This window comes from Dendrobates tinctorius, unplaced genomic scaffold (genome assembly GCF_039654945.1).
Source record: "Dendrobates tinctorius isolate UK_male_01 unplaced genomic scaffold, ASM3965494v1 ptg000297l, whole genome shotgun sequence".
Classification (NCBI taxonomy): Eukaryota; Metazoa; Chordata; class Amphibia; order Anura; family Dendrobatidae; genus Dendrobates; species Dendrobates tinctorius.
In genome coordinates, this window is record NW_027361964.1 from 79,085 (window position 1) to 91,657 (window position 12,573).

The 12,573-nt window shown below is 43.8% G+C and overlaps 1 protein-coding gene across 1 annotated transcript; it reads left to right on the forward strand.

Moving 5' to 3' along the window:
- The first annotated feature begins 240 nt into the window (after positions 1-240).
- LOC141073111 (uncharacterized) lies at positions 241-12,301 on the forward strand. The gene is made up of 4 exons (XM_073560441.1): positions 241-679; positions 9,727-9,853; positions 11,240-11,313; positions 11,537-12,301. The coding sequence occupies exons 1-4, from the start codon at positions 322-324 to the stop codon at positions 11,920-11,922; spliced, it is 945 nt and encodes a 314-aa protein (XP_073416542.1). The 5' UTR covers positions 241-321; the 3' UTR covers positions 11,923-12,301.
- The last annotated feature ends 272 nt before the right edge of the window (positions 12,302-12,573 follow it).

The window sequence follows — 12,573 nt, forward strand, 5'->3', positions numbered from 1 at the left end:
CATGACCAGCACGGTACGGTCCTGATTACCTACACAGTATGTGTAATGCGATCGATATAAGCTTCCATAAACCAATATAAGTATCCGCACATCTCTGGGACCCCTCAGCTACATCCTGCGCCGGATGTCTATCTTTGTTTTTTAGTACCAAGTTATGAAAAAAAAAAAAAAAGACCTTCTTACTTCAACACCCGGTTTCATTTCTCAGAATTGCACGTCCTGTGGGTAGATGTATTCAAAGATATAAAGTTAAGACATTTTATATCACCGCTACCAGACGTACAGAGGGAAGAGAAGAAGCAACAGCGTAGTCCATGAGAGATGGATCCCAAAAAACTAAAAAAAAGCATCCTCCGCTTCAGCCTGAGTCGTGGTAATCGGTTTACCCAGCGGTTCAGTGGAGGCAGAAGTCGGGGCAATCAGGGGTACTCGCGGGTTCTCCTGCAGATCATCGGTTACACCGGTCACGGGAAATCCTCCTTCATAAACTCCTGTAAGTACGTGCTGGATGATGGAGAGGAATTCAGAGAGTATGCTGTTGCTGGTGAAAAAGAAGGTGGAGGAGCCATGACCTTAGAGAGAGTAGCCTACGACCTCACCAAGAACATCACCATGGTGGACAACAGAGGGTGCAAAACTATGGGCAGCTTCCAGAGAGCGGAGATCTACGCCCAACTGGGTGAGTGAGAGCTTCAACTATTACATTGTAGTGTAAAGATCTCCCGGGATTATGGAAAACGTTTTTTCAATTCAGCACCATGTATTAACAGCAGAAATTATTTGTGACTCCATTAACATAGGCGTATAGGCATAGGAAAATAACTGACGCGTTTCAAGCCTGATATTTAATCTAACAGTACATAAAGCTCAATGTGTGTGTATGTCTGGGATTGGCATCCGCACCGTCGCAGCTACAGCCACAAAATTTGGCACAGTCACACGTCTGGACCCCGAGAGCGTCCTAAGCTATGTTGTGAGGTGAAATTTTAACCCCGTGCGTTCCAATTCACCAAACAATTTTGCCCCTATCTACATAATGGGGAGAAAGTGAAAGGAAAAGTGTTGGAGGCAAATTGACAGCTGCCAGATGTGAACAAGGGGGACTGAAAGAATGAGAGCGATGGCGCCAAAGAGTATATACCGTACAGTTGCTAAGGTGGGGCCCTGACATGGGATACTGACCACACACGGGGATATGAACCCACACACAAAATGCGCCACACACTACCACGTGCTTCACCACATATACCACCCTCAGCACACATACACCACACAGGATTGGATTAGATACACGGCTCAGCAGTCAGTATCACACAGGATAGGATTAGATACATGGCTCAGCAGACAGTATCACACAGGAGAGGATTAGATACACGGCTCAGCAGTCAGTATCACACAGGAGAGGATTAGATACACGGCTCAGCAGACAGTATCACACAGGAGAGGATTAGATACACGGCTCAGCATTCAGTATCACACAGGATAGGATTAGATACACGGCTCAGCAGTCAGTATCACACAGGATAGGATTAGATACACGGCTCAGCAGTCAGTATCACACAGGAAAGGATTAGATACATGGCTCAGCAGTCACCATCACACAGGATAGGATTAGATGCACGGCTCAGCAGTCAGTATCACACAGGAGAGGATTAGATACACGGCTCAGCAGTCAGTATCACACAGGAGAGGATTAGATACACGGCTCAGCAGTCAGTATCACACAGGATAGGATTAGATACACGGCTCAGCAGTCAGTATCACACAGGAGAAGATTAGATACACAGCTCAGCAGTCAGTATCACACAGGAGAGGATTAGATACACGGCTCAGCAGTCAGTATCACACAGGATAGGATTAGATACACGGCTCAGCATTCAGTATCACACAGGATAGGATTAGATACACGGCTCAGCAGTCAGTATCACACAGGATAGGATTAGATACACGGCTCAGCAGTCAGTATCACACAGGAAAGGATTAGATACATGGCTCAGCAGTCACCATCACACAGGATAGGATTAGATGCACGGCTCAGCAGTCAGTATCACACAGGAGAGGATTAGATACACGGCTCAGCAGTCAGTATCACACAGGAGAGGATTAGATACACGGCTCAGCAGTCAGTATCACACAGGATAGGATTAGATACACGGCTCAGCAGTCAGTATCACACAGGAGAAGATTAGATACACAGCTCAGCAGTCAGTATCACACAGGAGAGGATTAGATACACGGCTCAGCAGTCAGTATCACACAGGAGAGGATTAGATACACGGCTCAGCAGTCAGTACCACACAGGATAGGATTAGATACACGGCTCAGCAGTCAGTATCACACAGGAGAAGATTAGATACACAGCTCAGCAGTCAGTATCACACAGGAGAGGATTAGATACACGGCTCAGCAGTCAGTATCACACAGGATAGGATTAGATACACGGCTCAGCAGTCAGTATCACACAGGAGAAGATTAGATACATGGCTCAGCAGTCAGTATCACACAGGATAGGATTAGATACACGGCTCAGCAGTCAGTATCACACAGGAGAAGATTAGATACACAGCTCAGCAGTCAGTATCACACAGGAGAGGATTAGATACACGGCTCAGCAGTCAGTATCACACAGGAGAAGATTAGATACACGGCTCAGCAGTCAGTATCACACAGGATAGGATTAGATACACGGCTCAGCAGTCAGTATCACACAGGAGAAGATTAGATACACAGCTCAGCAGTCAGTATCACACAGGAGAGGATTAGATACACGGCTCAGCAGTCAGTATCACACAGGATAGGATTAGATACACGGCTCAGCAGTCAGTATCACACAGGAGAAGATTAGATACACGGCTCAGCAGTCAGTATCACACAGGATAGGATTAGATACACGGCTCAGCAGTCAGTATCACACAGGAGAAGATTAGATACACAGCTCAGCAGTCAGTATCACACAGGAGAGGATTAGATACACGGCTCAGCAGTCAGTATCACACAGGAGAAGATTAGATACACGGCTCAGCAGTCAGTATCACACAGGATAGGATTAGATACACGGCTCAGCAGTCAGTATCACACAGGAGAAGATTAGATACACGGCTCAGCAGTCAGTATCACACAGGATAGGATTAGATACACGGCTCAGCAGTCAGTATCACACAGGAGAAGATTAGATACACAGCTCAGCAGTCAGTATCACACAGGAGAGGATTAGATACACGGCTCAGCAGTCAGTATCACACAGGAGAAGATTAGATACACGGCTCAGCAGTCAGTATCACACAGGATAGGATTAGATACACGGCTCAGCAGTCAGTATCACACAGGAGAAGATTAGATACACAGCTCAGCAGTCAGTATCACACAGGAGAGGATTAGATACACGGCTCAGCAGTCAGTATCACACAGGATAGGATTAGATACACGGCTCAGCAGTCAGTATCACACAGGAGAAGATTAGATACACGGCTCAGCAGTCAGTATCACACAGGATAGGATTAGATACACGGCTCAGCAGTCAGTATCACACAGGAGAAGATTAGATACACAGCTCAGCAGTCAGTATCACACAGGAGAGGATTAGATACACGGCTCAGCAGTCAGTATCACACAGGAGAAGATTAGATACACGGCTCAGCAGTCAGTATCACACAGGATAGGATTAGATACACGGCTCAGCAGTCAGTATCACACAGGAGAAGATTAGATACACAGCTCAGCAGTCAGTATCACACAGGAGAGGATTAGATACACGGCTCAGCAGTCAGTATCACACAGGAGAAGATTAGATACACGGCTCAGCAGTCAGTATCACACAGGATAGGATTAGATACACGGCTCAGCAGTCAGTATCACACAGGAGAAGATTAGATACACAGCTCAGCAGTCAGTATCACACAGGAGAGGATTAGATACACGGCTCAGCAGTCAGTATCACACAGGATAGGATTAGATACACGGCTCAGCAGTCAGTATCACACAGGAGAAGATTAGATACACGGCTCAGCAGTCAGTATCACACAGGATAGGATTAGATACACGGCTCAGCAGTCAGTATCACACAGGAGAAGATTAGATACACAGCTCAGCAGTCAGTATCACACAGGAGAGGATTAGATACACGGCTCAGCAGTCAGTATCACACAGGAGAAGATTAGATACACGGCTCAGCAGTCAGTATCACACAGGATAGGATTAGATACACGGCTCAGCAGTCAGTATCACACAGGAGAAGATTAGATACACAGCTCAGCAGTCAGTATCACACAGGAGAGGATTAGATACACGGCTCAGCAGTCAGTATCACACAGGAGAAGATTAGATACACGGCTCAGCAGTCAGTATCACACAGGATAGGATTAGATACACGGCTCAGCAGTCAGTATCACACAGGAGAAGATTAGATACACAGCTCAGCAGTCAGTATCACACAGGAGAGGATTAGATACACGGCTCAGCAGTCAGTATCACACAGGAGAAGATTAGATACACGGCTCAGCAGTCAGTATCACACAGGATAGGATTAGATACACGGCTCAGCAGTCAGTATCACACAGGAGAAGATTAGATACACGGCTCAGCAGTCAGTATCACACAGGAGAGGATTAGATGCACAGTTTTTATGTGGAATGTAATCATTATAATTTGTTATTACTAACCACAGTTGGTTACTAGGCCCAGGCAACGCCGGCCTCTTCAGCTAGTTGTAGATAAAGTTAAAAAAATTACAAAACTACCGTTATAAAAACACACAGAGTCTACTATTCGGATGACCTCACATATTGATAACACCTAAAAAGCAAACGGTTAACCCCAGAATTGTATGGCATGGACATTCATATATCATTGAATAGGCAATGGTATTTACCAGCCAAGGTCAAAAGGAAAATGCACAAACAGGAGGCAGCAGCACTAGAGAAGGCAACCAAGGTGCAAAATACTGATGACCTACTGCTCACAGCCTACCAATCCATGGAGGGGGTGACAGGCGAGTATTAGGCCGGGGTCACACTAGAGAGGAATATGGATGAGTGAGAGGCGCTAAAAGCCCGCATTAGACACGGACCAATGATTCTCTATGGGGCAGCTCCCAACAGCCGTATATTTCTCATCCGTATTCTACGGTTGGTGCCACTCGCAGCATGCTGGGACTGTCAGCGTACTACGGCCGTAATACGCCAATGCAAGTCTATGGGTGCGCAAACAATACGGATTACACACGGACCACACATGTGACCTGCGAGAAATACGCACCCGGTGTCTTGTAGAAAAGCCGGCAATTCAGTGCGCGATACAGTAAACTCACACTGACAGGTATAATAACACAAACGAAAGAATAGATATAGACACATAGAATACACATATATATACACACAAGTCATTGAGACACACATACATATATATTTATATTTCACAGAGTTCTTCATAGCAGAATAGCCGCTAATTCAATTGCCGGCTTTTGTCATATGATTCCCCAACCCGACATGAAATGACACATGGTCACATACAGTTAACCATTTCATTTCATGTTTTTTTTTTATATGTCTTTCATTAGTAATTAGATGAGGGATGATGTGTTAAATTTGGGAGGTGTAGGTCTTAATTTAAGGGGTTAATTCGTTGTAAAAAAAAAATGTGTGGCCTCCCACGGTAATTTGTCAATGAGGGAGGCCACGCATTTTTTTTTTTTACAATGAATTAACCCCTTAAATTAAGACCTACACCTCCCAAATTTAACACATCAACCCTCATCTAATTACTAATGAAAGACATATAAAAAAACACATGAAATGAAATGGTTAACTGTATGTGACCATGTGTCATTTCATGTCGGGTTGGGGAAGGATTTGATAGAAGCCGGCAATTAAATTAGCGGCTGTTCTGCTATGAAGAACTCTGTGAAATATAAATATATATATGTGTGTCTCACTGACATGTGTGTATATATATGTCTTCTATGTGTCTATATCTATTCTTTCCTTTGTGTTATAAACCCTATCATAGGGCTCCATTAAATGTCCATTTTGCAAGCCTGCGAGAAAATCTCGCCATACGGATTACATACGGATTACATACGGATGCTGACATGCGCAAAATACGTGACCACACCTTGATTACGGATGACCTATGGAGCACTGTTTAGGGGTCATTCATCCGTATTACGCCTGTAAACTACGGACCGTATTTTGCGTCGGTTAGTGTGACCCCGGCCTTAGAATTGCACATAGATGAAGCTCGCAATAGGGCGCAGGTCACACACATGTATAGGACAGAGCCCAGCTAACAGCCCTTTTTTTTCCTTGGCTGGTTAGTACCATAGCCTTTTTACTATGTCTATAATTGAATTTTTGGGTAAATTTTGAAAGTTCCTTTTATTTTATGGCTTTTTGACATACATATGATATATCTCATAGACAGCCATATAAGTAATAATATTCATTATATAAAAATGATTTGTAATGTGCTTCAAGTCCAATTACTGAATAATTAGTGAAATGCCAACACTATTTATAGTACAGTTGCTTCATTCAGTTTAATGGCATTATTTAAAGGGATCTTGTCATGTCAAAAAATTCTATTATCCTGCCGATATGGGGTTAATCTGCATGTTAATTGCATTTGTGGCCATGAAAATGAATTTTATTTCTCCCTGCAGCCTCCGGCTTTCACTCGTACAGGCACGGTCAGCTTTGCACATATTCTCATTACATAGTGATCAGCTGATGGAACCACCCCCCGGGACTGACTGACAGCCGGCTTCATACTGATAGCTGCTGAGCTGGCTGTCAGTCAGTGCCGCGGGGTGGTTCCATAAGCTGCTCACTATGTAATGAGCGATATCTGCCTCTGTACACCCTGTGCCAGGGTGGTCTCTCCCAGAATACAGCGGACCGAGGACAAAACACGACCAATCAATTTGTCAAGAAAGTAGTGAGCACTTATTGTTATGGACACTTAGGTTACTGTAACTGTCAAAGGAGCACACAGGGGGATTATCATTTTCTTGGCGCCAAAATATGGGCACTGTGTTCTAGAGTACTTGCACATGGCATTAACATATACTAGAGGTCTGTTTTACCATTTAGAGAGCACAAATGAGGAGTTTTAAGGAGCACAATTGTGGCATTATTATGTGAGGGCACAATGGTGGTATTACGTAGGGACACCGTGGTGGTATTATTATGTGGGATACCGCGCCACACAAGAGGTTGGTACACACAATGAGAATGCTGGATCTGGGGAAAATGTGTGTAAATGGGTAAGTAACTGGCTTAGGCTATGTGCACATGTTGCGGATTGGCCTGCAGATTTTTTCGCGCAGATTTGGCTAAATCCGCAGGTCAAAAGACCTGCGGTTTATCTGCGGATTAGCCTGCGGTTTCACACCTCATAATGGATAAGGTGTGAAACCGCTGCAGAATCCGCACAAAGAATTGACAAGCTTCGGATTGCAATCCGCAGCAAAACCGCGCGGAAAAATCCGCAGCATGGGCACAGCGGTTTTGGTTTTCCATTCAGGGCCAATTCCACTGCAGATCCGCAGCAGAATCCGCAGCATGTGCACATAGCCTTAGTGATAGAAAGCAGAGGGTGATTATAAATGGGATATTCTCTAACTGGGCCGCTGTGACCAGTGGGGACTGCAGGGGTCGGTGTTGGGACCTCTTCTCTTCAACATATTTATTAACGATCTGGTAGAAGGTTTTATACAGTAAAATATCGATATTTGCCGATGATACAAAACTATGTAAAGCAGTCAATACAAGAGAAGATAATATTCTGCTACAGATGGATCTGGATAAGTTGGGAACTTGGGCTGAAAGGTGGCAGATGGGGTTTAACAATGATAAATATAAGGTTATACACATGGGAAGAAGGAATCAGTATCACCATTACACACTGAACGGGAAACCTCTGGGTAAATCTGACATGGAGAATGACTTGGGGATCCTAGTTAATGATAAACTTACCTGGAGCAGCCAGTGCCAGGCAGCGGCTGCCAAGGCAAACAGGATCATGGGGTGCATTGAAAGAGGTCTGGATACACATGATGAGAGCATTATACTGCCTCTGTACAAATCTCTGGTTACACCGCACATGGAGTACTGTGTACAGTTTTGGGCACCGGTGCTCAGGAAGGATATAATGTAATTAGAGCAAGTACAAAGGAGGGCAACAAAATTAATAAAGGGGATGGGGGAACTACAATACCCAGAGAGATTAGTAAAATTAGGGTTAAAAAAGACGACTGAGGGGCGATCTAATAACCATGTATAAGTATGTAAGGGGACAATACAAATATCTCTCCGAGGATCTGTTTATACCAAGGAAGGTGACGGTCACAAGGGGGCATTCTCTGCGTCTGGAGGAGAGAAGGTTTCTCCACCAACATAGAAGAGGATTCTTTACTGTTAGGGCAGTGAGAATCTGGAATTCCCTGCCTGAGGAGGTGGTGATGGCGAACTCAGTCGAGGGGTTCAGGAGAGGCCTGGATGTCTTCCTGGAGCGTAACGATATTGTATCTTACAGTGATTAGGTTCTTTAGAAGGACGGAGATCTGGGGATTTATTCTGGCGGAATATAGGCGGAACTGGATGGACACAGAGCTTTTTTCGGCCTTGATAACTATGTTACAGGCAGCCATGTTATTTACCCCATGCAGTACTGTCTGGATTCAGCATAGGGTGTAAATTAACACACAATTTGGCTAAGGCAACTAGAGATCCCTATTAAAGATCCTAAAGTAAAACATAACTTTTAATTATTTTGCAAAGGAAACACATGTTTAAAGTTACAAAACGTGTGTGTGAGTATACCACAAAAGTGATTTAGTGACAAAATTGTGAGTGCATATAAGTCCAATTTGTATTATTTTCCACTCCTCTTATTGGCTCTAGCTGTAGAGGGAATTTTAGTAATTCACCCGAAAGCATGCCTTCACCTCGAGCTGTAATGTCACCATCCTATACTAATATAGAGCACGTCAATTTCTTCTGAAATTTAGCAGATTACTATTTTAGTAAACTCGGATCTATATTAAATCGTAGTAAAGCTCCCGGACATTAGTGATACATAGATGGTTTTATCACTAAGGAATCCCAATCTATCCCGCAGTGCGATCTCACAATCAGGTTCTCCACTGATAGAAACTTGCCCCTTTCACCACGAGCTTCTTCCGGGGGCTAAGTGATGGCCATTCTGAGGTGGTCTATATGAACATAATAGTTATACACTGTGATTATCTGTTTTACAAGGGGGGTCATTGTACTTTTATTTTCCCCTTGCAGTCCCCCACTTTATACTTTACAAAATATCCCTCTGCCCCCTATTGATATTTTGTGCTCAGTGTCCTCTAACGACATTTCTGCTTTTTTTATTAATAAGTTTTTTAAATATTGTCTAAAAAATAAATCTATTGTTTAATCTTCATAGTTTTGGGATCTCTTTGTTTTCCCATATTTTTTGTTATATGGGAATTGTGTTGTTCTCTTGATAGCAGAACATAACTCATCCATCATAGGAAATCCACTTTTTGTATGGAAGAACTGAAATAAAGTGATATTCTGATTTAGTGAGAAGCACTTTTAAGTAGCACTAAAATGTAACTCTTTGATATCATGTCAGTGGGACACTTTATTTTCTCAAGTTTCTTCTCCACATTGTTTCCTAGCATGTTCTTTAATATTTAGACATTTAATACACATAATACATGTTTTTTGTTTGTAGGAAACTTCCTCCCCATTGGTGAGAAAGTGGAGTGGATGAAAGACTACACAGATCTGATGAACAGACTGGAAGATGCCGAACGGAACCCAAACTACTCAGATTTCATTGTTCCCATCCTCATATACAGGTTAGTGACCACAGATAGACGTGTTTGTCCAGCGCCGCCATCAGGGCATTACTGCTGTAGGGGGCCTGTTGAGCAGAAGCGAAGAGGGAGCCCAGAGTGTGTGAGACACACTACGCAGTTTTCCCTGAGTTAACCCAGCCGAGCCACTGTATAAATGGCAGACTGCCTGGTATGCTGGGACCCAGGCTAATTACTTTACTATGCATTATTAAGCCCCAGGGCCCCAGTCACTCACAGCCGCAGCTGCTTACTTTGTATGGCCGCAGCAGAGGAAGACATCAGTGATGTCAGAAGCTTCACGCCCTCTATTCCTAGGCTGACAGAGCATCCCGGGCCCTTGAGGTGTATTATATGCAGGAGTTGAGGGCCTGAAGGTGATGAGGTGCACACGCCTGCCAACTTGCCCATCCACTCACCCATCTGACCTCCCATTTGCCCATGTGCTAGATTTCACACTTGCCACTCTTATTTTGCCCCCTCACTGCTCGTATAGTATGAACTTGGAGGCCATCTCTGTCTGCTGCCTGCAACTGCTAAGTACTACTAAGTTCCACCCTACTGACTGCTGCCTGTCTACATGCCTGAAAGAAGGTACAGTTGCCTGTCTTAAAGGGGATTTTCTAGTAATATGGAAGGTTAGAGGTGTGAAGGCGGAGCTGGGGTGGAGCCTGAGTGGCGTCTCAAGGTGACCTGAAAATGTTGGAAATTCCTGGTGGCAGCCCTATGTTTGCCCAAGTAGAATGAGTCTCAGTGTTTCTCAGTAGCAAAGAAACCAGCAAAATCAGAAGGGTAAATCACATTCTAGCTCTTTCCATCCAGTGCTGGATAATGATGAGAATAGAAAGTGAGTAGAAATCAAGAGGTGGAGACTCAAAGAGACAGAGAGGTCATCCTGCATGTGCCACTCCATTTGTTACAACAGGGGTAAAGCAGCACCCCTTATAATGGCAACTGCCAGAATAGTCCAGGATCATTAATGGAGTTTTCTAGCCTTACAATATATCTATAGGATATATTATCAATATCAGAAAGAAGAGTGTCCAAAGCCGGTTCACCCACTGATAAGCTATTATCCACCATGGAAGTGAGCAGTGAGTGGAAGTGGAGAGCACAGAACCATAGACAATTTAGTGGCCACTGCCAAGAACTGTGGATTAATGGATTTGGATGTGAAATCTGCAGTTCTCTACCATTATCATCACCATCAACAACCTCACCATCATCATTATCAATAGTGTCATCACCATCACTATCCTGATAACAATCATTTCATCACCATCATCAACCCCATAAATAACAGTTCCATCAATATCAGCATCATAGTCATCATCACCGTTATTATCATCATCACAATCTATGTCATCTTCTATTTTTTTATTTCTACAGCGCCAAAGCAGTGTTATTGGACAGTGAGAGAAAAGAGGTGCAGGAGTTTCTGGAGAATTGTGTGAAGATGACAGGTAATGTGGGGTGTAGTGAAGAGCAGACAAATCCAGAGCCTGCCACTTGTTTTCTCCCTGAGGTACGTCTGGTGCCGGGTGCAGAGAGTCACTACATGTATGAGGAACGTATTATGGGAACAGGAGTATAACACAAATGTCATCCAGATAGTCAGGAAGAATTACAATGAAAAGTGATCTTATATCTCCACAGATCATCCGCTCACATCTGTGTCTCTTGCAGGAGTCTTCCCCATTATTGTCATCACCCATAAAACCAGCGGAGACTTCATGAAGGCTGAGAAGATGTTCAAGCAGATGGGAGTCGAGAATATAAGCTCTATAGAGAACTACACCAAGAGTAACCATATCAAAACTCAGGGGAAAACCATAGATATCCTGATGGTCATTCACAGAGCCCTGACAGATGTCAGATATCGGCTGGGAGAGAAAGAAAGAAATCCACAGAAAGACTGGAGGGAGCGGAAGAAGTTCATGCTGGAGTATATACACAAGGCGGACCTGGAGAATGAGAAGAAAAGAGAGGAAGAAAGGAGAAGAGAGGAAGAAAGGAGAAGAAATAATGAAAATGATGGCGGCGGGTGGTGGTCGTGGTTATTTGGGAACTAACATTAGAGGGAATTATTCTACTGAATGTGACAGAATTTTATCACAATTTGCAGAAAAACAACAACCTACTATCATCACATTTATATAATGTTCTACTCTCTTTACCCCTCACTACACATGGGAAACGTGATAAGGGGCGCGGGGTAAAACGCAAAACTGCTTTAATTTTTTTCTCATTGATGTAAAGTCATCAAACCGAGAAGTGGCGCACACCCCGACCAATGTGAGTAATGACGCACCGTGTTATATCCAGCGTGAGGCACTGCGGTAATTGCGGCTCCTTTTCTGACTGTCTAGATTAGTTTTACGCTTTCTATATATTATACATGATAAGTAATTCTACCCCGTCACATATAGGAATAAAGGACTGACCAGGAAACGTCTCTTCCTTCTTCTTTCTAAGAGTAGTTCTGCTTATAGTAAGTTTTGCATTACATTTTGGGAACTTCCACCATCTTCTGCTCCCTATGGACCTGCGTCACCAAAATGTCCGTAGAAGAGATCAAGTAGCCAGAAGCGCATCCAAGGTGCCAATATATCCGCTGTATACTGCACGACTGTGTGCACCGTAGATATGAGATTATTAATCCCAGCACAGTGTGGATACACACCGTAGGTTGTTCTGCTAATCCACTATACATACAATTTACA